Source organism: Octopus bimaculoides, chromosome 18, assembly GCF_046866305.1.
Source record: "Octopus bimaculoides isolate indiv1 chromosome 18, ASM4686630v1, whole genome shotgun sequence".
NCBI lineage: Eukaryota > Metazoa > Mollusca > Cephalopoda > Octopoda > Octopodidae > Octopus > Octopus bimaculoides.
Genome location: NC_142945.1, coordinates 18,886,443 through 18,912,024, shown reverse-complemented (window position 1 = coordinate 18,912,024; position 25,582 = coordinate 18,886,443). Strand labels below are relative to the sequence as shown.

The following is a 25,582-nucleotide window of genomic DNA, read 5'->3' as shown; positions in this document are numbered from 1 at the left end:
CTCAGCTCCTACGACTCTTACTCCTCTTATATTATAGAGACCCAGACAGCTGCTACCACCGCCATCCTCGCCCAATAGACTCGACAGCTAAATACCACGTGATTCTGCAAACAAACTTTTTAGAGTTTTAATTTAAACCACGTTGCATTTTCAATCTGGTGTACATTTCTGTTCCGAAAGAGGTTCTGTGTTTCAACGTCGTACTTACATATTTACATATATCTATCACTTTCTTTTTCATTTTTGATCGATCTTTCTTATCTTTATCCTTGCAATGTCTAATGGAAGAAAGATAAATTTTGGGGCTGGCCCTTCTATGATTTCATTTAAGGTGGGTACTGACATTTCTTTCATAGACTTTTTTTTTTTTTGTAATCTTAGCGTGTTGGAGATAAGCGGTGATTTTAAATTAATGATTAACACTCATGCATAAATAACAACTTCAGGTGTGTTGGGATGCGCAGGCATATATTATGTGTGTGTGTGTGTGTGCATGCGTGCGTGTGTGTGAGTGCGTGTAGTATATGTGTATCTGTATGTGCGTGCGTGAGTGCATATCTTTATATATATATATATATATATATATATATATATATATATATATATATATATATATATATATATATATACACACATATATACATACATATACATGCATACATATATACATACACACATATATACATACATACATATATACACATACATACATATATATATATATATATATATATATATATATATATATATATATATGCATGTATATGTATAATTAAATTTAATTAGAGGATATGTTAACCTTGTAAATAGATGGTTGCATCCAAGGAAATACTGGTTTCAATACCTAGAATTTTGGGGGAATGAAATTCTCTTAAAACAATAGGTATATATTAATTACATAGTTTATATTCATTTACAAGAAGGAAAAAATAGAGATTAGGAAGTTAATAATTGTTTATTATTAACAAACTGGTCATCATCACTTCTTACAACTGTTTCAATTAATACTCAATAATCTAATTACATATTTGTACATTAAATTTACATTTATGTGACATGAGTATAATTTCATCAGAGAAAAAAGGTGTACCTTTGGATGTTACATGTGACCTTTCAATTCATGTCAGTAGTCTGAATTATGCTCATGTCACATAAATGTAAATTTAATGTACAAATTTGTAATTAAATTACTGAGTATTAATTGAAATGGGTGTAAGAAGCGAAGATGACCAATTTGTTACTAATAAACAATTATCAACTTCCTTATCTCCATTTTCTTTTCTTCTTTTATATTTATATGTATATGTATATATGTGTGTGTGTGTGTGTATATATATATATATATATATATATATATATATATATATATACACATATATATAAATTTTATAATACATACACACATACATAATTATATAGTTAATCAAAGCCAGGTGGATTCGTTATTTTTTCTCTTTGCCTGCGTGAATTGGGAGTATTGCTGTCTGGGAGATATATTATGGTAGGGGAGTAGTATTTAACTGCTATTTCTAAATTTCGGCATGTGGTGAAGCAATTTTTGCTGAACCCTAATTATAATTATGCTTATAATTATAAAATTTTTGTATAAGTTTACCGATAATAGTTCTTTTAACATACCGAACTATTTGGTGAAATTATTAGTTGTTAATTATTAATTTCACCCTATATCAGTATGTATATATATATATATACACACATTATTTACAATGGACAGGTAGGTGTCCTCACCTTGTTTGTTGTTACCTATCAGTCCATTGTAAATAATGTACATAATTCCTCATCTCAAAAATATAGAATAGTATGTATGTATATATGATAGATTGTTGACCACTACACACCTTTTTTTCTCTCCTTGTTTCTTTCTGTGGAAGAGCGTAGGCTCGAAACATTAAAGACTTTTCAATCCCCAAGCGTTATACTAATACAGCTATTTGTTTTCTACTCCACCTGTCTTCGTCTGTTGTTTTTTTTGTGAATTCTTCCTATATATATATATATATATATATATATATATATATATATATATATCAATATATAAATTGATATATATGCATGTATATGTATAATTAAATTTAATTAGAGGATATGTTAACCTTGTGAAGAGATGGTTGCATCCAAGGAAATACTGGTTTCGATACCTAGAATTTTGGGGGAATGAAATTCCCTTAAAACAATAAAGTTTATATTCATTTAAAAGAAGGAAGTGGCTGTGTGGTAAGTAGCTTGCTTACCAACCACATGGTTCCGGGTTCAGTCCCACTGCGTGGCACCTTGGGCAAGTGTCTCCTTCTATAGCCTCGGGCCAACCAAAGCCTTGTGAGTGGATTTGGTAGGCAGAAACTGAAAGGAGCCCGTTATATATATATATATATATATATATATATATATATATATATATGTTTTTATGCCTGTGTTTGCCCCCCCCCCCCAATGTCGCTGAGAACCGATGCTGGTGTGTTTACGTCCCCGTCAACTAGCGGTTCGGCAAGAGAGACCGATAGAATAAGTACTAGGCTTACAAAGAATAAGTCCTGGGGTCGATTTGCTGGACTAGAGGTGGTGCTCCAGCATGGTCGCAGTCAAATGACAAACAAGTAAAAGAAAAGAAAAAAGAATATATATATGTATGTGTGTGCATATATATATATATATATACCATATTTTAACATGTCTAAGAAACCCTTTTTTGTCAAAGATTAGGTTAAAAAATATGGGAGTTTCTTATACATGGATAATATTATAGATACTAATAGATTACTTAATTCCTTGAACCTCAAATCTCTATGACTTACAACATCGCAATGGGTTGCGATGTCCTATTGGATGAGTCGCTATCTGTTCCTCAAGCAATAACGTGCATAAAGTGGCCATTGCGAATGACAATCATCTGCCAAACAGTACTTATTCATGCTCACTGAGACTGTTGAATCCATATTTTTGTATTAACACAAAAGTTCTATATGGTATTTAAAATTGCGAGCGAACACGCAAGTGCAAACATTAACACTTTTTTAGAAACTCAGGCTGCATACAGAAGTCATACAACTTATCAGAGACAGCAAGCATGCTCAATAGCCATATATGGCAATGCAGCTCATACTGAAACAGGCGTGAATATAGCATAAACAAATATGGAAATTCAACTGAGACACAATCTTAGGTACTGCCTACTATTATTTAAATTGATCCTGCATTACTTATTTTATAGATTTTTGTTTTCTATTAGCATAGAAATGTCTGAGAATAAAAAACACATCATTTCATATCCTGCAAATTTCAAATTGAAAGTGATTCAGTTTGCAGAGGAGCATGGAAATAAAGCTGCAGCAAGACAGTTTGGGCCTCCTCCTACAACAGCCATGAGTGGACTGTGGAGAAAGCACAAAGATGCCAAGGATGAAGAGAGCAACACAACGCAAATAGGCAAGGTGGCCAAATCTGGAGGAGAAAACTCAAACACTGGATCGAAAGCCAAAGGCAAACTGGTGCATTTGTTTCGACAAAGATCCCCATTGATCAAGGAAGAATTGCTCATGAGATAAAAAAGAGCAAAAAGGAAGGGTAAGAGGCAACTGATTTTAAAGGTACGCCCATCTGGTGCTTCCATTTTATAAAGAGGAATGGTTTGAGTCAAAGGACTAGAACCAAGCTTGCTCAGAAGATGCCTGATGCTTATGAAGAAAAGATTCTGTCTTCAAATCCTTAATTGTTTTATCTACCAAGGTAATGTCAATTCGGATAGCTGGTCTCTCAGTTGGGTCAACATTTGGCAGACTCTCTTTCTCCCATTTATTCTCTTCATTTAGCAACCTTTCATAGTGGCATCTCCAGTCTCTTTCTTTGCAGCATCATTAAATGCAAGTGAGCCATCATCCATGCAGACACATTTCTCTCCTATGTCATTGTGATTTTCACACACTGTCTTGCAATTCGAAACACTTCAAGTCTCTGGTCCTCAATATGCAAAACGTTGGCAAATTTCTTCTTTTCTGCTTTCCTTCTGGCTAGGTAAACCTGTCTCCTAGCTTCCCTTCTGGTTATCTAATACAGTTTCCTGCTACCAACACACTTCCAGGCCTTCCATGCCTGTTTCTTTTCCCTAATGGCCCTGTCAACTACATTGTTCCACCACCATGTCACCTTAGGTTGGGAGGGGATTTTGCACCAGCCACAGATCTGATCAGTAGCCCTCAACAAGTTGTCCCGTAGGAACCTCCAGTTGTCTTCCATGTTATATGTTGCTGTATCCTCCTCATTTTCATCAAAAGCTTCAAGTAATACATCTATAAATCTCCATCCATTCAGAGGATCCTTAAGCTTCCAGACCCTTCTTTTCCAAACTGGTCGTTTTCTGGGCAGCCATTTAACCCTGATCCTGAAGTCACTAACAACTAACCTATGTTGTGGGGTGCATTCTTCACCTGGGAAAGTTTTGGCATTTATAAGCAGCCATCTTGTTTCCTGGCGAGAATATAGTCAATCTGACTAGTGTGCCCACAGGGCTGGTAGGTGAACAGGTGACTTGCAGGTTTCCTGAAGTTAGTATTACAGATCTCAAGGTCATTTGTATTGTGAATAAATAAGCATTACATTTCACAGAATAATCTGATGCTAAAGAGTTAAGCAAAAATAATTTATTGTAAAGGCAAAATTTTATAGTATTTTTAAGTATTAGATTTCACTTAATCTTCTTGACACTACTCACATAAAAGTGAATTAGTAACATTAATGGTAACTTTCTAATCAATCATTCTTGCTCTATTTCATTCTTTTGAATAGTTTCACACTATGCACATTTAATATGTACGCACACACATGCACATGCATGCACACACACACACACACATATACAGTGTCAAGAGGTATAAAAAAACAACCTACAAAACCATTTACCTTTTGATATGTCTCAGCTATTACATTACTAGTGTATCACAAAGAACTGCAGCCATGCAATCAAGATTCAAATAGAAAGCCTGAACCAGCATGGGCACATAACTTAAAAAATAAAATTTTATTCCTGCATAAAAAAGTATTTCACCAGATAATTGTAGTTATGAAATGTAACACTGAGAACAACTTCACATGACATCAAGAAGACATTAGAAAAAACTAGAGAGGTGATTTGGTGATACAGGATTCAGAAACCTAAATTCCAAACTGCATCAGCTGAAACAACTCACAACTACAACACAAAAGCTAAAATATAAATCTATAACATATAAACAGTAAACGCTCAAGAGATCCCAAGTCAGTTTATCACAGCTTTAATGCAAAAAGCTCGGTCTCTGTAAAAGACACCCCCCACAAAAGATCATGTTAAGGGCTACTGGAGACCTGTTTGGAAAACAGATGATCAATTCAACAAACAAGCTGTATGGCTAAAAATAATAGGAGCAAGACTATTGCAGACATGTCCATCAAAAGTAATATGAAATATATGGCAAAATACTGGAAACAGTTCTACAGAAAATGTTAAACCATAAATGCCCAGGCCTCATAACAGGTTACTGACTGAAGAATTTAAAGAATTTCTACTTTTATTGGTGAGATCTCATGCAACTGTATGGAGAAAGTGTCAAGGGCACACAAGAATTGCCTCAATGGCTATCAACTACAACTACTCTCTTCATCCCCCAAAATGACCAAACCACCCTTGTATGTATGGATGTATCTACATATGGCTTAACTCAATGCAAACTCTAATACATATTGCACTGAAGTAATAATACTGGATTCTCAGATAAATTTATTAACTTTATTCCAATTATATTAATCTTTAATTTGTCTTTGGCAAATCAGTCAATAATATATTTTCCTTCATTGTTCACAACTTCTTGCCAATATTCCACAAACTTGTCAATGCCTTGATGGTAGACTCAACGTGTCGTTATTGAATGAAGAGCCTCATAGACTTTTGGAGAGCAACTGATAAAGAGGGTAATCTGAAGGTGCTATATGAGGGGGTGCTGAAAAGTTCCTGGCTTTAAGGGTGTCATGAAAGGTTTGGTTGGAGGCCCAACGTTCCAAGTTCTTTTACAGGGCTTAGAAAAACTGAAGGACTACTGCAATAAGTGTGTGAATCTGAGAGGGGAATATGTTGAATAAAATCATAATTAACTGATCCTCCAGTATTTTCTTTTACCCAAAGCCAGCACCCCTTTGTACAGAGCTCTTGAATAACATTTTTGGTCAAATTATTGACGTGGGGGGTAAGTGCTGTCATGCTGAAGAAGCATGCCATTTCTGCTGGATTACCTTGTTGAGCTTGAGCAATTGCTGAAAATAAAGCTTTGCATTGGACCATGTGGTTGCTTTCAAGCATTTTGTAGTGGATTAGCCCTTCTCAATTCTACAAAACACAGACCATTGTCTCCACCCATGTCCACTCTCCTTTTGCATTTTCGCAAAACCTACCTACTCACCTACCTTATCTAATCCTCTGTACCTCTTCATTCCTGTAACTTAAGAGTATACCCTGACACATCTTCACCATTTTCCCTGTCTGTTTCTGTCTCTGTCTGTCTCTCTCCCTCTCTCCTTATGCATGAATAGAAGAGTGAACATTAAACAATGATGATGATGATGATACCCTCATGAAGCCAATTAACTAAACCCTCCCCTTGAAGAGCCAATAATAGAACCTCTAAGCTGACATTTAATCCACTATGAATAGCAGCCAAATCACAATTTAATGTATTACAAAAAACAGGACCACTGGAGAATGGCGTCCTAGATGCATTATGTCAGAATAAGACTGGATAGTTGCAGTGGAAACACATTTGAACATAAATTTGCTCAATCCAAGATGATCTGCAGGCTAAACAGCAATAACCTTATTGCTGTTGTTGTTGCTTAGTCCCAGGTTAAACCTGATTAAATATATCTACTATGAAAGGCATTCCAACTGTGACCACCCCTTATTTTTCCTACATGCAGGGAACTCAGGATTACATGTGATTTGGGGGAGATTTGACTACTATTTTTAGCAGTTTGAGAAACCTTATAATGGCTCTCTGTTGGCAATAATGTTGTATAATATGATGTTATTTATTTTGAAGGTTTTGACTGAGATTCAAAATGATATGCTTAATTACAAACAAACTGGAGTGGGTATATTGGGTAAGTTTGAGTTTTTTTACTCATTCTGCGTATTTTTTTATCTTATCTCTTTTTATCCTTTACTTGTTTCAGTCACTGAACTAAGGTCATGCTGGGGCACCACTTCCAAGGGTTTAGTCAAAACAAATTGATTTATCAGTCATTTCGCTGAAGTTATAGGGGTGTAAACAAACCAACACTGGTTGTCAAGCACTAGGAGGAAGTGTAGATGTAAACACGAAGACAACCTACACACACACACAAACAAACAAACACATACATCTCTTTTACTTGTTTCAATCATTAGACGGTGGCCATACTGGGGCAGCAGCACCTTGAATTTTTTTTTTTTAGTCAAATGACTTGACCCCAGTACTCATTCTGGTATTTATTCTATTGGCTTCTTTGCCAAACCACTAAGTTATGGGGACATAAACACACCAACAGTGGTTATCAGGTTGTCAAGTGGTGGTGGGGGACAAACACAGACACAAATACACACGCATGCACGCGCGCACACACACACATGATGGTATTCTTTCAATTTCTGGCTACCAAATCCACTCACAAGGCTTTGGTCGACCCGAGGCTATATATAGTAGAAGACACTTGTCCAAGGTGCCATGCAGTGGGACTGAACCTAGAACCATGTGGTTGGGAAGCAAACTTACCACACAGCTACACCTGCACTATAATATATATATAAATATATATATATATATATAATTTAAATATAGGATAAAATCTTTATAAGAATTTATCAAGTAGTTAGCGTGAAAAAACCTCCTAAGGGAAAAATTTATTAATTATTCCCTATAAATATATTTAGTTATATTAAGGGCATTACTATAGATAAATGTCTCACACTAGGAGGCATTTGACTTTAAGAGTCCCTCCTAGCATGAAGCATTTATGTATAGTAATGCCCTTAATATAAATATATATATATATATATTCCTGGCTTTCACTTAGTTTCTGTCTACAAAATCCACTCACAAGGTATTGGTCAGTCTGGGTTCTATAGTAGAAGACACTTACCCAAGGTGCCATGCTGTGGGACTGTACTTGAAATCACATGGTTTCAATGCAGGTTTCTTATAGCCATATTTATTTACTAAGATAATTTCAAAAGTGAAAAGCTTGTCTAAAGAGCTTTTTGAACATTTGGCTACATCTTATCTGCTTGACAATTGGAAAGATTTTAATTTGACATTTAAGGTTAATGTCTTGTTGGTTCCTTTACTTGTGAAAGCAAAAACTGATGTTAGTAATGGCATGGCTGAATGGTTAAGAAGCTTGCTTTGCAACCACATAGTTTTGGGTTCAGTCCCACTGCACAGCAGCTTGGGCAAGTGTTTTCTACAATAGCTGTAGACCAACCAATGCCTTGCGAATGAATTTGTTAAGTGGAAACTGTTTGGAAACTCATTGTGTATGTGTGCGTGTTTGCATGTGTGTGTGTGTTTGCCACCCCTCCTTGACAACCGGTGTTGGCTTGTTTGTGTCCAGAACTTAGCAGTTCAACGAAAGAGACTAATTAGATAAGTACCAGTCTTAAAACAAAATAAACCTTGGGGTCAGTCCGGATATTTATTGATCAGACCACATATTGTTATAGCAAATATTCTGCTCAATACCAAAGATTTGCTTGCCAGTTGTTTGACCTTAACCACTTGAGCATGTCCCTTAATAGCTGACAACATGAGCATCTCTGATCATGAGCAGGAATAGCAGGGGAGCATCATAACCATGTGTTGAAAGGGATTCTTTAGGGTTTAAATAAATGTAACAAAAGCAAAGTTTGAAAGAAATATTAACTATTTTTCATACTTTCTAGGGGTAAGCAAATAGGAAATAACAGATACTAGTCAAGGACAAAAATCGTGTTACACTGTGTAATTCACATTTCAGTGTTTATCAATAAGAAGGAGATTCTTGATGTTTATTAAATTCTATGTTACAATTATGACTGTGTTTTAATCCTTACTTTATAATGTTTGTTTCATTGTGCCTTTTGCTCTGCATTAATTGTTCTCAGAATTAAGCCACCGAAGTGAGGATTTCCGTCAAATCCTACAGAAAACCAAGGATGACGTAAGATATCTTTTGTAAGTTGATTAATGTTCTCTTTATTAATTTCAAGTGAATTCATTTTAAAAATCATTTCTTCTTTTATATAGTTTTACTATCATGTCTAAAAGGATATAACTATTTTTTACAGTTACAATTTAATGCAGCAGGCAACTTTTGAATTCGGGGCAGTCAAATAAATTCAGGCATTCATTTTTCTGCCTGTTTCTCCATGCTAGCATGAGTTAGAAGAATATATTGAAGCATTGTTTTACAACTGGATACCCTTTCTACCACTAACCTTTACCTGTTTTTCAAGTAAAGGATATCTTATTCCATATGTGTTTGAAGACATAAAACTAGCAGATAACCAGTTGTCAGGGGAAATGTGACAGCAACATTACTGCCTGTAGCTGAGCAATTTTAAGCACAAATGTAAGCACACACAAACACACTCAGATATGACAGGCTTTTTTGCAGTTTCTAGCTCCCAAATCCATTCACATGGCTTTGGTCTGCCAAAAGCTATAAAGGAGTCACTTGCCCAAGATGTCTCACAGTGAGATTGAACCTAAAACTATGTGGTTAAGAAGTTTACTCATTAACTTAATGCCTTCCCCTGTCCACAATATTCATTTTCCCCCATCCCCTACAATCCTTTAAGTTTGTAAGGAAGCAAAAGTGATTTGTAATGTTTAACTTTATCCAGCAATGTAAATAAAGAAAAATGTCTACAATTAGTAATTGTAACTAGAGCGTGCCATCTGTGTCATGTATATCGATTTCCCAAATTAGTAGAGAGTTACAGCTTTGTAGGGAAGGCATACAATTGATTAATCAACTCCAATATTAGCCTATTTTGCATTTTAGTCATCCTGGAGAAAAGATTGAAGATAAAATAAACACTGGTGGAGACACTAAACTCTGCTTACGAAGACCTGTTGGGGCAAGTGAAATCGTAATTGAACCATACTCGATGAGTGGCACCTGCGCCAGTGGAGCACTAACAGCACTGTTCGAGTGTGTTCATTGCCAGAGCAGCTGTTTGGCTTCCATGCTAGTGGCCCGTAAATAGCACCATTTGAGCATAATCATTACTAGCGTTGCCTTCTAGCACATGTGCTGGTGGCATGATAGAAAATCATTCAAGTGAGGTCATTGCCAATGCCGCTGGACTGGCTCCCATGCAGGTGGCATGTAAAAAACACCATTTTGAGCGTGGCTGTTGCCAGTACCGTGCGACTGGCCCTCATGCCTGTGGCACATAAAAGCACCCACTACACTCTCAGAGTGGTTGGTATTAGGTAGGGCATTCAGCTGTAGAAACTCTGCCAGATCAGATTGGAGCCTGGTGCAGCCTTCTGGCTTGCCAGTCCTCAGTCAAATCGTCCAACCCATGCTAGCATGGAAAGCGGACATTAAACGATGATGATGATGATGATGAGGAGGATGATGATGAATATTCAGGTACAAACCAAATACTTTGGTTGAAAAGGTGAATAGGTGCAGCTGTAGCAGTGTAGTTAGAAAGCTTACTTCCCAGCCATACAATCTTGGGTTCAGTCCCATTGCATGGCAGCTTGGACATGGGAGTTCTATCATAGTTCTAGGCTAAACAAAACCTTTTGGATGAATCTGGCAGGCAAAAACCAAAAGATGTTTGTCATGTGTATGTATATCATGTGTGTGTATGTATGTATGTATGTATGTATATATATATACATCCAAAAAGTGCCCTACCCACCTAACCTATTGCCAGAATTTATTAGTAAATTCCTTCTCTAGCTCACACATCTGTCTCCCACAAATGCCCCAAAGCAAAGTGGGCCACAGTGGCTCTACTTCTGCTGACATGAACTCCCTCACTCTTCTTCTGGTCAGGCCCCTCAGCCATAGATGTCACTGACCCTTTTCTCCCGGTTCACCTCATCCTTACAGTTTCTTATCAATGCTTATTATAACTTCTGGGTTCTCCTGATATCTCTACCATTTTTTTATGTTTCCATTTTCTATACTCACTCTCTACAATACTGTACGTCTTGTAACAAAATTCCTTTTAATTCTGTAAGAATAGTAAGAATAACTCGTCTTCATTTCAGATTTGTTAAGAAATTAATAAATAAATAAATTGTTGAATTTTTCTTGTAGGAATATTCCAGAGAATTATCATGTATTGCTTTTGCCAGCGGGTGGTACAGGACAAACTGCAGCAATTGCATTAAATCTGATGCAGCTGAAACCTAACAAGTGTGCTGATTACTTTGTTACTGGTAAATGGTCAGAAAAGGCTGCAAAAGAAGCTTCAAAATTTGGAACAGTTCACAAGGTTTTACCTAAAATGGAGAGTTATGGCTGTAAGTTTTCTGTAAGATGTGCTTTGAGTATGCATAGTTGTGTGGTCAAGAAGTTCAGTTTACAATCATGCAGTTTCAGGTTCTAATTCTACTATATATGACTGAGTTGTGCTATTAATCTGCCAGGTCAGAAGAAATTCAGCAATTAATGTTGTTGACAGTGTTTTAGTTAAAGCTACTACTTTGAATCTGCCCATATTACTTCTCTTCAGTATTTCCCATTGAGAATGGCTAAAAAGCTAGAAATATTGCATCTGGGACACTAGCATAGCTAGAGGATGTGCTGCCCAGAGTGGTCTTCCATTTTCCCCACTGGACCCCACAAAAAAACACATATTGCTTACAGCAGACCTAAAAGTGCCACCCAGAGTGGACCGTTCCCTCTTCCCCCAGCTACACTATGATCTGGGAATCATTAGAGAACATTTTTTCTCCATGGTAACTGCTGTAAATTTACCTTCAGAAGTTAAAATATGTCACAAACATATTCTAACTAATCTAAAGCTCACTTATGCCTAAGCACTGCTTGGTGCAGAGACTGCTAAATTTTTGCAGCCCTGAGGGTCTAATACCACAACTCAATCAATGTTGTTGACAGAGTGTTTGAGTTAAACCTACAGCTTTAAATCTGATTTATTTTCTTGAATTTTACTTTAATTTGATAAATATCTTTATTTTGAAAATTAGTATTTTTTAGTACATTTCATTTTGTGTGTGTGTGTGTCTGGCACCATGAAATTTGAAATCAGTAAAGATATAATTATTGTACTTTTGAACCATATATAAATTTTAAATATTGCATAGGCACAGGCATGGCTGTGTGGTAAGAAGTTTGCTTCCCAACCACATAGTTCCAGATTCAGTCCAACTGCATGGCACCTTGGGCAAGTGTCTTCTACTATAGCCTCAGGCTGACCAAAGCCTTGTGAGTGGATTTGGTAGATGGAAACTGAAAGAAGCTCCTCATATATATATATATATATATATATATATATACATACATTTGAAAATACAAACAATTTGAAAATCCTACACGATTAGGTGAAAAGCGCTTTATTTAATTTATAAAACATGTGACAGTAATAAAAATCTGTAAATGTACAAACATCCAGATTTCTGAGTACCTTAATTTTTTTCTATATAATTTCTGTACATCACCTCCAAACCTTCCAATATATATACATACGTATATACATACATATATATATATATGTAAACCAAAGTTTTAGTAAGTAGTAAGGCGGATAAATCACAAATCCAGGTAGATGGCCCCTGCTTGATCTGTAGAAAAGGTGTAGGTAGAAGTTTCATAAGATGTACATGGTGTAAGCTATGGACACATAAGAGGTGCAGCAATATCAAAGGAAGGTTAACTGAGAAGATAGTTTTTGTGTGTGGAAGATGCACAGGTGCAATAAACACTGAAGATGTACAGAAATCAGATTCTATCACATGCCAGGGGGAAAAATTAGAAGTAGTTCATAGATTCCGTTACCTTGGTGACCAAGTCAGTAGACGGGGTGGAAGCTCTGAGAGCATAGCTGCTAGAATAAGAATAACCTGGGCAAAGTTCAGGGAGCTCCTACTCTTGCTGGTAACAAAGGGCCTCTCACTCAGAGTAAAACGTGGACTATAGAGAAGCATGTGCAAATACATAAACATATACATAGACCATTTTATTTTCAATTGTAAAAGGAAAATTAATAAAAAAAAGACTTACATTGTTTCTTTTTCTTTTTACTTTTTCCAGCCATACCTTCTTCAGAGTCTTGGAACCTAAATGAAGATGCTTCTTATGTTTATTATTGTGACAATGAAACTATTGATGGTAAGTTTAGCAACAGAAATAAATTATATTTATCTTAGGGCCAATATAGTAAAACCAAAACATTGAATCATTAAACATGATTGCATCACTGCTTATGTGAAGACATTGTTGTTGTTGGCACTCCGTCACTTACGACGTCGAGGGGTTCCAGTTGATCCGATCAACGGAACAGCCCGCTTGTGAAATTAACGTGCAACTGGCTGAACACTCCACAGACACATGTACCCTTAACGTAGTTCTTGGGGATATTCAGCGTGACAAGGCTGACCCTTTGAATTACAGGCACAACAGAAACAGGAAGTAAGAGTGAGAGAAAGTTGTGGTGAAAGAGTACAGCAGGGTTCACCACCATCCCCTGCCGGAGCCTTGTGAAGCTTTAGGTGTTTTTGCTCAATAAACACTCACAACGCCCGGTCTGGGAATCGAAACCGCGATCCTATGACCTCGAGTCCACTGCCCTAACCACTGGGCCATTGTGCCTCCACTTGTTGTTACAGTAACAGCAGCTAATAGAGCAGCAATCACTGGAAACATATTGTGAATGCAATGGAACGTATTGTGAACAGAATGCAATTTGCTACTCTATCAAACAAATCTGCGGCAGAATTCCTCTTGTGCAAGTTTTCCCCAGAGCTTTCAAATCTCTAGTCAGTTCAAGTTAAAGCTTTTCTACCATTCCAACTCAAATTGCAATGCTGAACCTCTAGTTGCAGTATCTACAACAACAGCATAATAATATTGGTGGTGGTGGTCATGCTGATGGTGAAACTTTCTACAAATTTTGAAAAATTTTCCTTTTTGTCATAGGGGTTGAATTTAAGGATGTTCCAGATACCAACGGTGTTCCAATAGTGTGTGATATGTCCTCAAATATCATGTCAAGACCTGTGGACATTTCAAAGGTAAATCTCAATGCTTTTATAATTCATTTGTCTTTACTTCTTAGTTGCTTTACTTTATTGCTGACATAATACCTGGTTCCTCTTAGCTAGAGTATACATCCTAAAACACCTGCTATTATCTGTTAATATATCGTGGTTTCTATTGAGAAAGAATTCACCACATGGCTGAGTAGTTAAGAAGCTTGCTTTGCAATTACATGGTTTCAGGTTCAGTCCCACTGTGCAGTACCATGGGCGGATCTTTCTGATTTGGCAGGCGCCATTCTTTATTTATGTTTTATTTAGTGTGTTTTCTACCGAAACACTTTAAAACTTCGTACACCTGTATATTTTGTCTTATAGAACAGAGAAAAATGTTTATATTCGAAGTTATTTCATGTTAAAAGTTGTCGTATTTCAGTAATTTCAACCAATCACTGACGTCTATTGAGGTGAAAACAATTACTACTGTGGAATGTAAACAACATGTTCTAGCGGTGTAATGGGATCTTTTCCCTTGAATAAAATTAGTGCCGTTGTTTGTCAACAACAACTATCAGCAGGAATGTTATGAGTATTTTACTCATAACCCTAACCCTAACCCTAAAAACCAAACCCTAACCCTAACCCTAACCCTAAAACTCTAAAACTCTAAAGCTAAAACCAGTACAAACGCACGAATGATGTCATAAATAACAGTACTGCCGATAGTTGTTGACAAACAATGGCACTAATTTTATCCAAGGGAAAAGATCCCATCACACCGCTAGAACATGTTTATATTCCACAGTAGTAATTGTTTTCACCTCAATAGACGTCAGTGATTGGTTGAAATTACCGAAATACGACAATTTTAACACGAAATAACTTTAAAAAGATAAAATGCTCTCAATAACACTAAGAGTAAAAGATGTTTTATATGACACATTCTACCAGTGTCCCAAGTTTGAAAGTGTTTCATTTAGAAAACAAGTGGCGCCCGCCAAATCAGAAAGATACACATGGACAAGTGTCTTCTACAGGTCAACCAGTGCTTTGTGAGTGAATTTTGTAGATGTAAATTGTGTCCACATAAAAGGATAAGTCCTGGGGTTTATTTCTTTGACTAAAAAGCCCTTTAAGGTGGTGCTCTAGCATGGCCACAGTCAAATGACTGAAACAAGTAAAAGAATAAAAGAAAATATATACATGCACACTTTTCTTACTCTTCCTTTCAGTTTGGTGTAATATATGCTGGAGCCCAGAAAAACCTTGGTTGTGCTGGTGTCACACTGGTCATTGTACGTGATGACCTAACCAACGTAGCTTCACCATTATGTCCGTCTGTCATTGAGTACAAGGCAATGGTTAACAACAACTCCTGCTTGAATACTCCTCCGGTCTTTAGGTATTTCTTATTTACTTTGTTATTGGTTGTTTTATCATATAATTTCAATGAATTAACCCTTTAGCAGTCAAACTATTCTCTCAAATGTAATTTTTATTTATTCACATTGTTTTGAATTGATCATGCATTATCTCCTAGCTTTGAGATTTCCATGATATTTTTGCTTATTTTTAGAACAGCATTGTAGGATATGTTTGAGAGGTTGGATCTGGCTGGTTTAAACATACAACTGGTAAAATATTTAGGCCAGATATGGCTGCTTTGAATACTAAAAGGTTAAAGAAAGTGTTAATGTTGATTTTCTATGATAAACTGAACTCTTTGCAATATCATTTGTATTAGAGGGCCTTATACCTAAAGTATAAACGAATATCATTTGTATTAGATTGTTCATGTTTAAATTTGTAAAAGATTGATAGTTGCAATAGAAACATTAGTCTCTCTCAATCACCTTTCAACAAAATTATATATTAAGAAACAGTAGAACAATTAACAACATAATAAAAATAAGTTTTATTTTTTGATGATCCTTGGTTTTACAAATCCTGTGTCATTCAGCTTAGCAACCACTGATTAATTTGTAATCGATATTGGAAGGTTAAGAGCTTCCTTGATGCATGCCAGAGGAGCAAATAGCTATCACATCGAAGGCATCGTGGTGAAGAGTGCTTTGTTGAGGAGCAAGGTGTTGTCATGTCGAAGGTATTGCGCTCAAGAGGCTTAGAAAGTGAAACCAACTCTTTAAGTACTAGTTTTACTACGCATGCGCACTTGAGGGGCTTCCGGAAAGGCAAGTCCCTTGCGCATGTGCAGATAGTACTTCCTCAATGCCGGCTATAATTTCGCGCCACTACAAATTTAAATATGAATGACATCATGAGTTTGCAGTTATTCAGCACCTGTAGAATATACCAGTATGTAAACAAGTTATTGAGGGAGCCTCTGTGTGGTCGTTTGACCTGCCAGAAATATCAGCCAAATCTTCTTCAAATCACACCCACTTGTCTGGGAAATGAGTACATTGGATTATGTGATCCTAGGTTCCCTGCACGCTGTGAAAAAAACAAGATGGTCACGGCTGGAATGCCTTTTATCATCGGTTTGCTTGATCAAAGCTAACTTCAAGCTAAGCAATAAAAATGAATGTGTGAACAACCAATAAAGACACCTCTATGTGGTCACTCAACCTGTGGGGAATAGCAACCAAATCTCTCACCCATTTGTCTTAAGAAATGTCACATTAGACAATTTAGTTGCTGATGTACACAATGATGAGATGATGAGAGCTGAAACACTTTTGGCCATATGTCTGCTCAGTTGGGAGCTAAGCAACAACTCCAGTTTATATATTCTTATGACATCTGCAATATACAGAGCCTGCCAAAAATATGTATACACACTTCAGGAAAGGAAAAATCTGTACAGAAATTTTAATTCAGTATTATTGAAATCTGATAAAACATTGAAAGAGGTATCTATATTTATAGAGGCACTTATACAAGTTAAATATTTATACAAGAATTTTCCTTTCCTGAAGTGTGTATACATTTTTTCGGTGGACTCTATATAATGTATATTTTATCTCTAACACTGTTACTGTGCATTTTGTGTTGCTTACAGGATGACAGATGAAAGAGAAGTGAGTTGCTTAGCTTTAGGAGAATGGGCATCAGCTAAAAAACATTAAGAATGTACTGTCTGTGGTTAACATACTGACCTGTTATGTATTTGAGATTGTAAGTTTAGTGCCTTCTCAACTACTATGTACCTGTAACACAAAGTGCATTAATCCGTCTTTGTTTACTTGATTGAAAAATAAGTTCTACCCTTAAATCAACAAGGGTACCTCTACTTGGTAATTCAACCTGCTAGAAATAGCAACCAAATTTCTCTTGACTCATACCTACTGTCTTAAAAGAGTAAAGAGACATTGGATACTGTCATGCTGGATACACACTACCTGGGGAAAAAAACAGGTTGGTCACAGTTGGAAGGGTTTTGATCATAGCTTTGCTCCTTCAGAGCAAAACAACTTAAGTTCCATTCTTATATCACAATTGAGTGATTATCAGTAGTAAGCTGACTGTAAAATTACTTGCTCCAATGATATATTTTTTTTCAGATTTGCAAACAAAAAAATGATTTACAATACCATAATAATCTGGAAGATAGACACAAAACTACTTAGAATTTGAATTATCTCTCTGTATTTCATTTGTTGGGTAACCTTGTATCTCCTCTATAGCAGTACACCTGTTTCTGCCCTCATTCTCTCTCTCTCTCTCTCTCTCTCTCTCTCTCTCTCCTTTTCTTGCTCTTCGTTCTGGTTAGGTAACCAAATATCTTCTTTACAACAGCTCACCTTTTCCTGTACTCTTTCTTGTTAACTCTCACTCTCTTCCTCCTCACCTTTCTCTCTGGCTGGGTGACCATACACCTCTATAGCAAGATACCTGTTTCTGCCTCTCTGTCTGTTACTCTCTAACCTTTCATCATCTTATACAAGATCACCTCCTCCAATGACCCCTCCCCTTTCAAAAATTCCTTGTCTTGCAGGTTATTTGGTGACCCTGCTGGTGCTGGTACCACATAAAAAGCACTCAGTCTACACTGTGAAGTGTTTGGCACTTGGAAGGGCATCCACCTGTAAAAAAAGAAATTCCAAAACTGACCTTGCCTGTGCTGGTGCCATGTAAAAAGCACTCAGTCCACTCTGCAGTGTGGTTAGTGTTAAGAAGGGTATCCAGTCACAAAAACCATGCCAAAACAGACACAGAAACCTGGTGTAGCCTTTTACCTGGTTGGCTCCTGTCAAACCGTCCATCCCATGCCTGCATGGAAGGTGGACGTTGTTGTTGATGATGATGACGACAATGTTGATGCTGCCACAGCAGCAGGAGAGCCCATAAATTGCTTAGAAGCTTTTTAAAATGTCAATATGTTTCTGTAGAAACACAATTAAAAAACCAAAAATTTGAATTTTTTTAAAACTGCTCTGCAACCTATGACATACCCTGTTTATTGAAATGCTTGCCTATTGCAAATAGTCACTGTTTAGAATAAAGTGTTTCAATGTCTTGTTTTGTTTTCTGATGCGAATTATACAGTATCTATGTTTTGGGAGCAGTAGTGAAAAACCTGAAAGAAGAAGGTGGTTTGGCAGTCATGTATCAGAGATGTAAAAATAAATCTGAAGCTCTATACAAAATAATTGATGAATCAAATGGATTTTATGTGTAAGTTATCCATAAGAATTTCTATGTCTGCCTACCTGTCTATCTGTCTCTATTCACACATCTGCTTCTCTTTCTCTCTCATTTCACTTTGTCCAACAATCTCCTATTTTGTCTTTCTTTATTTTTATAGGCAAAATTAATTTCAGGTATTAAAACATACACCTACACACATTCAAGTCTCCCTCATTGTCTTGTCTACATTATTGTATAAATAAACAATAAAATTCCACTTACGTATGCACACACATGATTAAATACACATGCACAAATTCATGCAAATATACACAAATGCTCATGTGCACAGTTCACCATTCTCTAAGTAATTCTTCATTTTTTATTTTACATTACCCAGAAAAGTAGATCACACATTATCTTTCTAATTTTGGCATAAGGCCAGTAATTTTGAGAGGAATGGGTAAGTTGAATACATTGACACCAGTACTTGCCTGGTACTTATTTTTATCCACCCTGAAAGGATGAAAGACAAAGTTGACCTTGGTGAAATCTGAACTCAAAATGTAAAGAACCAGAAAAAATGTCTCTATGCATTTTGTCTGACATGCTAACAATTCTGCCAGTTGGCCACCTTAGCATTATATAAAATAATAAGAAAGGAAATTTCTAAGGGACACTATAAAACCAATATCCCTTAGAAATGCTTTCACACTCATAACACAGAAACATCTAATGACTCTAAGGTAAAAAAAAAACAAAGTATGATAATTACAACATTCTATTTCCTCATTCCAATTTAAAGCATTCTCTTCGTACCTATATAAAATGTAATGAAAAATATCAGAAAAATTTACCATTTGTAAAAATTTTAAATTAATTTTGACATTTATTACTTTAAAGATGTCCTGTTGACAAAAGTGTTCGCAGTCGCACAAACATCATCTTCAAATTTGGCTCTAACAATAGGAGGAGTGAAATGGAGAAGAAATTCCTAAAAGAAGCAGCAGAAAGAAACCTAGTTGGTTTATCTGGGCATAGGTAAGAGTGTGTGTGTGTGTGCATGCATCATCATCATCATCATCATCATCGTTTAACGTTCGCTTTCCATGCTAGCATGGGTTGGACGATTTGACTGAGGACTGGTGAAACCGGATGGCAACACCAGCCTCCAATCTTGTTTGGCAGAGTTTTTACAGCTGGATGCCCTTTCTAATGCCAACCACTCAGAGAGTGTAGTGGGTGCTTTTACATGTCACCCGCACAAAGGCCAGTCAGGCGGTACTGGCAACGGCCACGCTCAAAATGGTGTATTTTATGTGCCACTCGCACAGGAGCCAGTCCAGGGGCACTGGCAACGATCTTGCTCGAAAATCCTACAAAGGCCAGTCAGGCGGTACTGGCAACGGCCACGCTCAAAATGGTGTATTTTATGTGCACAAGAGCCGTGTTTGAATATATGCTTATACATGAAATTTTAATTTATTAAAAGTTCACCCATAGCAAGGATGATAAAAGAAGAGAGAAATATAGACCAAATGAATGTGGAAGTTTGTTAATATATTTAAATCTAGGTCTACACAGTAACGACTACAGCTATATATGTTTTAGAGTAATAATAAAATATATGTCAGGATTCTGTAGCAGTATTTTGTAGAAAGAAATCTAGATGAGAAATTAAATAACTTTCTCTCAAAATTCTACTGTTTTCAGATTTTTAATTTCAACTGAAGAAATGCACATGCAAGATGTTATTGAAATGGGATTTTATTCAAAGGATTTATTTTTACTTACTTGGACTCTAAAGACATTTATCTCTTAGATTCAAAAACACTGTATGGTGATCAAAAATGTTTTTTTTTTTCTGCAAGTTCCACTTTCATGCTCAATTGTAATCATTTTCACTTGAAAAGAATCCTGTTTTTTTTTTTATTTTGTGCAGGTCGATTGGTGGTTTCCGTGCTTCCCTTTATAATGCAGTTACTATTGAAGATGTTGAGAAACTCGCTTGCTTCATGCAAGATTTTGCTTCAAAAAGTCATTTTGAGAAAGAAGATTAAATAAATAAAATAATAAACATGCTAATTGCATACAATATTGTTTTTTATTTCTATTAAATTGTATTTAGATTCACATTCACTATAGGCAGTATATTATAACCCTAAGAAAGGCGAAATGTCCACAAGCATTTTGTCATTATATTTTGAGTTCAAATTCCACCACCATTGACTTTTCCTTATATCCTTTCAGGGTCCATAAAATAAGTACCAGAGTTGATATAATTGACTTCTTCCCCTCAAAAACTGTTGGCCCTGTACCAAAATTCGAAACTTTTATTATTATAATTCTAAGCATTGTCAGTACATATAAGTACTATTTTACTACAACCACTACCATTATTGCTGCTTTTTCCCCTACTGTTACTACTCTTACTGTGGAGGCGCAATGGCCCAGTGGTTAGGGCAGCAGACTGGCAGTCATAGGATTGCGGTTTCGATTCCCAGACCGGGCGTTGTGAGTGTTTATTGAGCGAAAACACCTAAAGCTCCACGAGGCTCCGGCAGGGGATGATGAAACCCTGCTGTACTCTTCCACCACAACTTTCTCTCACTCTTACTTCCTGTTTCTGTTGTACCTGTAATTGAAAGGGTCAGCCTTGTCACACTGAATATCCCTGAGAACTACGTTAAGGGTACATGTGTCTGTGGAGTGCTCAGCTACTTGCACATTAATTTCACGAGCAGGCTGTTCCATTGATCGGATCAACTGGAACCCTCGACGTCGTAAGTGACGGAATGCCAACAACAACTAATCTTACTACTACTACTACTACTACTACTACTACTACTACTGCTACTGTTACTACCATCACAACTATTATTACAACAACACCTACTATCACTACTATTACTACTACTACAGCTCTGCCCTGTCCAGAACACCACTCCTTGGAACCTTCAATGTTCTGACTCACATTGTCACAATGTATTCCTTCTAAATATGATGACAAAGGACGAGAAGAAGGAATAACACAAAAGGCAGCTAAATATCAAAAATCAATGATGACTGACCAGCTATGAACACCCAACCAGACCAAGTGACCTGTGCCAAAAATAAAGAAAGAAAGAATGAAGGAAAACATCCCAGAATCTTACAAACTATATATGTGTCACTTTATAATCTTTTACCTTTTACTTGTTTCATTCGTTTGACTGTGGCCATGCTGGAGCACCATCATGAAGGGTTTTTTTGTTGAACAAATTGTCCCCCATGACTTATATTTAAAGCGTAGTATTTATTCTATCAGTCATTTTTGTTGAACTGCTAAGTTAGCGGATGTTAACTTACCACCACCAGTGGTCATTCAGCGGGTGTGGGATGGGACAAAGATAGACAGACACACACACACACATATAAGTTGAAAAACATATAATAAAAGCACTAACAAACAGAAAACAGACACAGAAGGTCACCAACTCCTCATCAATTACTGGCCGGAGGGTCAAATGCAATTTTGTGCCTTATGATAATATTGCTTGGCTTCTTGGTGGCACCAACAACAAGAAGAAGCTGCTGGAAAATGGGGCCAAAACATAACAGAATGAGAACAAACAAACAAGAAGTGGATAAACAGGCAATACAGAAGTAAACATACGAACATGAATAAATGTGATTCAAGACGAGGATCTTCTGTGACTGCTTTCTGTTTGTTTATGCATTTATCATGTTTTTTTAATTTATTAATTAATGGGGACAGTGCTGCCTGACTGGTCCTATGCCGGTGGCATGTAAAAGCACCATTCAAGCGTGGTCCTTGCCAGTACCGCCTCACTGGCTCCTATGCTGGTGGCACATAAAAAGCACCATTCAAGCGTAGTCATTGCCAGTACCACCTCACTGGCTCCTATGCTGGTGGCACATAAAAAGGACCATTCAAGTGTAGTCGTTGCTAGTGCCACCTGACTGGCCCTTGTGCCAGTGGCACACAAAAAGCACCCACTACACTCTCAGAGTGGTTGGCGTTAGGAAGGGCATCCAGCTGTAGAAACCTTGCCAGATCAGACTGGAGCCTGGTACAGCCTTCTGGCTTCCCAGTCCTCAGTCAAACCATCCAACCCATGCCAGTATGGAAAGCGGACGTTAAACAGCAATGATGATGATGATGGAACACGACATACTCTTGATTTTATATATAAACATTTATATATATATATATATATAAAAGATAAAAAAAGAGTGAAAAAATTACAGAAGGCTGGTGTTATATGGTTAAAGCATATATTTAAATCGTTATGTTAGAAAAATATTATAAAACTTTGAGTATAGTAACATTGTTTTTGGAGAAATAACCGGTTTTGTATTTTCTTGTCAAATTTCTCTACCTGTATTGTATCATGTCTTTGCTATAGTGTAAAATATGGAGTCCTAGATAGGGGAAGGTAATCAGGGATTTTTTCCGGTATAAGGGAGATAATCAAAAATGTTGGGGATGACTAGGTTTGAATAATTTAACATGATTTGGTTTAGAAGGAATAGAATGTTACAAGTGGTTAGGTTTTGCTTTATATTTTTTTCAGTGAGGTGAGTTTCCTTATTTAAAAATGTTAGAAATAGTTAAGTTTTGGCTTATATTTTTCAATGAAGAAGGTTTCCTTATTTAATCTAATTTGTGTTGGTGTTCCAATGGCACATTGAAAGAATGGAAAGATTACAAATTGTGGTAGCATTTGTTTTACGCATTTCTCAATATGTTCACTAAAGGGTATCATTCTGTATTCTGGGAATGCAATCTGCTGTCAATGCAGAGTGCATTTGAATCTGAGCGATAATCCCGTGGACCCTATGTAGTTTTGGTGGCAGCCCGAGCATCTTATGACATAAATCAGGTTTTCTGAAGCACAAGTAAAGTCAGAATTTATTTTGAATTTTTGTCCCTCTTTGAAAAGGAATTCTGATCCTTCTAGGAGGTTTGGGCATGTTGTGCAATTTGGTCGACCACATTTTTTCACTTTTGCATCTGTTATTTTGGAAAATAATTTTGCCTTTGTGAGGATCTTTTTTAGTGATTTTGGTTGTTTGTAGCTTTTAATGATTTTATGTGTGTGTAAAATTTCCTTTAATTTGGGGTCCTTATGTAGCATTGGTAAATTTTGGGTGATGATGGTGAAGGCTTCTTTGTTTCTGGCGTTGTATTTTTACATGTCCATTTGTAAGTGGTTGCTTGAAGAACAAATTGAAAGTAGAAGAGAGAAAGAGTAAAAGAGTTTAGACAAATAGAGATGGTGAAAGTTGTGTAGTCATGCGGTGATAAGCCACATGTGAAGTATTCCTTTTTGCCAGAGTCCATGCAAAAGAGGTAGAATTGAATTTGAGTTCTGTATTATATTGTTTTCGAACTAAATTAGGTCAGGCAAAACAAAGGATTTTTCAACTGTTATCTTGTTTGAAGTGCTGATGACCAAAAATAGTCAGCTGAAGAATAGAACTTAGCTATATGTGAAGTTGGCTCTTATAAATTTCTAGGTGCTAAAGCTGAGAACAATAAGAAGGAACTCGTAAAAAAATTTATCATAAGTAGATGGGATTGAACGATTCTGAACAATTCTGCCAATCTATCATCTGTCAGAAAACTGAGACAGCCTGTCAAATGACAAGGAAAATAAGTAGCGAAATTCAGATAAAAAACTGAAAGTTTAGGGAGGTACCAGCTAAATGTCCCTTAAATCACATACCTTTTCATCTGAAAATATTTTCAAAAATTTTTTTTTTATCAAAATGACTTCTCATCATTTTTAAGTGCATGGTAAAAAAAAAAGACTAAAATCGGTCCAGAGGGAGACGAAGGGAGAGGGGAGGGTAAAAAATGAATTACTTTTTTTGGGGAATTTTTTCTCCCCCTACTAAATTTTTTCTCCCCCTACTAAATCCAACGTGAACAAAAATTGGAAAAATCCCCGTTAAAACAAAGAAAATTCAGTAAATTTCTGTAAGAAAAAAAAACCTCGGATTTTTTGCTTGGAATCAAGTACCCTGACCTCCTATGCTGCAAATCCCTTATTTTGGTTTGGAAGAAAAAGGTGGTGCAGGGGGTGAACCCCACCCCATGCTGGAATCATTGGAAATTCTTTTTTTTTTTTTTCCATTGAATGAATTCCTTTGACCTCCTAATATGCTACAAAACCCCCAAAACGGGGTTGGGTGAGGTGGTTGCATCGGAAATTTCACCCCCACCCCATTGATCCTTTTGTCCGCACAATTTTCACTAAGAAAAAAAAATCGGACCTCATAATATGCTGCAAATCCCTTATTTTGGTTCGGAAAGAAAGGGGAGGCCGGTCCCCCCCCCCTTTTTTGTGCGGGGAAAAGATCAATGAGGGTGGGGGTAAAATTTCCGAGGCTTCCACCTTAAGCTTGGGGGGGGGGGGGACGGAAGTGTCACGGACTTTTGAATTTTCCGGTTTTCTGAAGATATTTTAATATATACTTAAAATACATAATAAACTATGAAAAATAAAGAACGAAGTTCTATTTCACAGAATTAAATTATCACACCTCTAGAGCAGGGTTTGTTTGATATTTATTAAGCCATTTAAAATTTTAAACATACATCATATTGTATGTCGTATACAGTATAATGTTTGTTGGATTAAAATTAAATGAAGAAAACGATTTTATTAAACAGATATAAATACAAATTTATACACTTGTAAAGTAGAGTGTTTAATCTTCATCAATCCACTTCAAAACGTGAAGAA

The 25,582-nt window shown here is 36.4% G+C and overlaps 1 protein-coding gene across 1 annotated transcript; it reads left to right on the top strand.

Annotated features, from left to right (window-relative positions):
• The first annotated feature begins 60 nt into the window (after window positions 1-60).
• Window positions 61-20,917, top strand: LOC106869611 (phosphoserine aminotransferase). The gene is made up of 10 exons (XM_014915418.3): window positions 61-331; window positions 7,080-7,140; window positions 9,158-9,227; window positions 11,338-11,543; window positions 13,294-13,371; window positions 14,179-14,273; window positions 15,470-15,639; window positions 18,747-18,875; window positions 19,731-19,868; window positions 20,770-20,917. The coding sequence occupies exons 1-10, from the start codon at window positions 275-277 to the stop codon at window positions 20,885-20,887; spliced, it is 1,122 nt and encodes a 373-aa protein (XP_014770904.1). The 5' UTR covers window positions 61-274; the 3' UTR covers window positions 20,888-20,917.
• The last annotated feature ends 4,665 nt before the right edge of the window (window positions 20,918-25,582 follow it).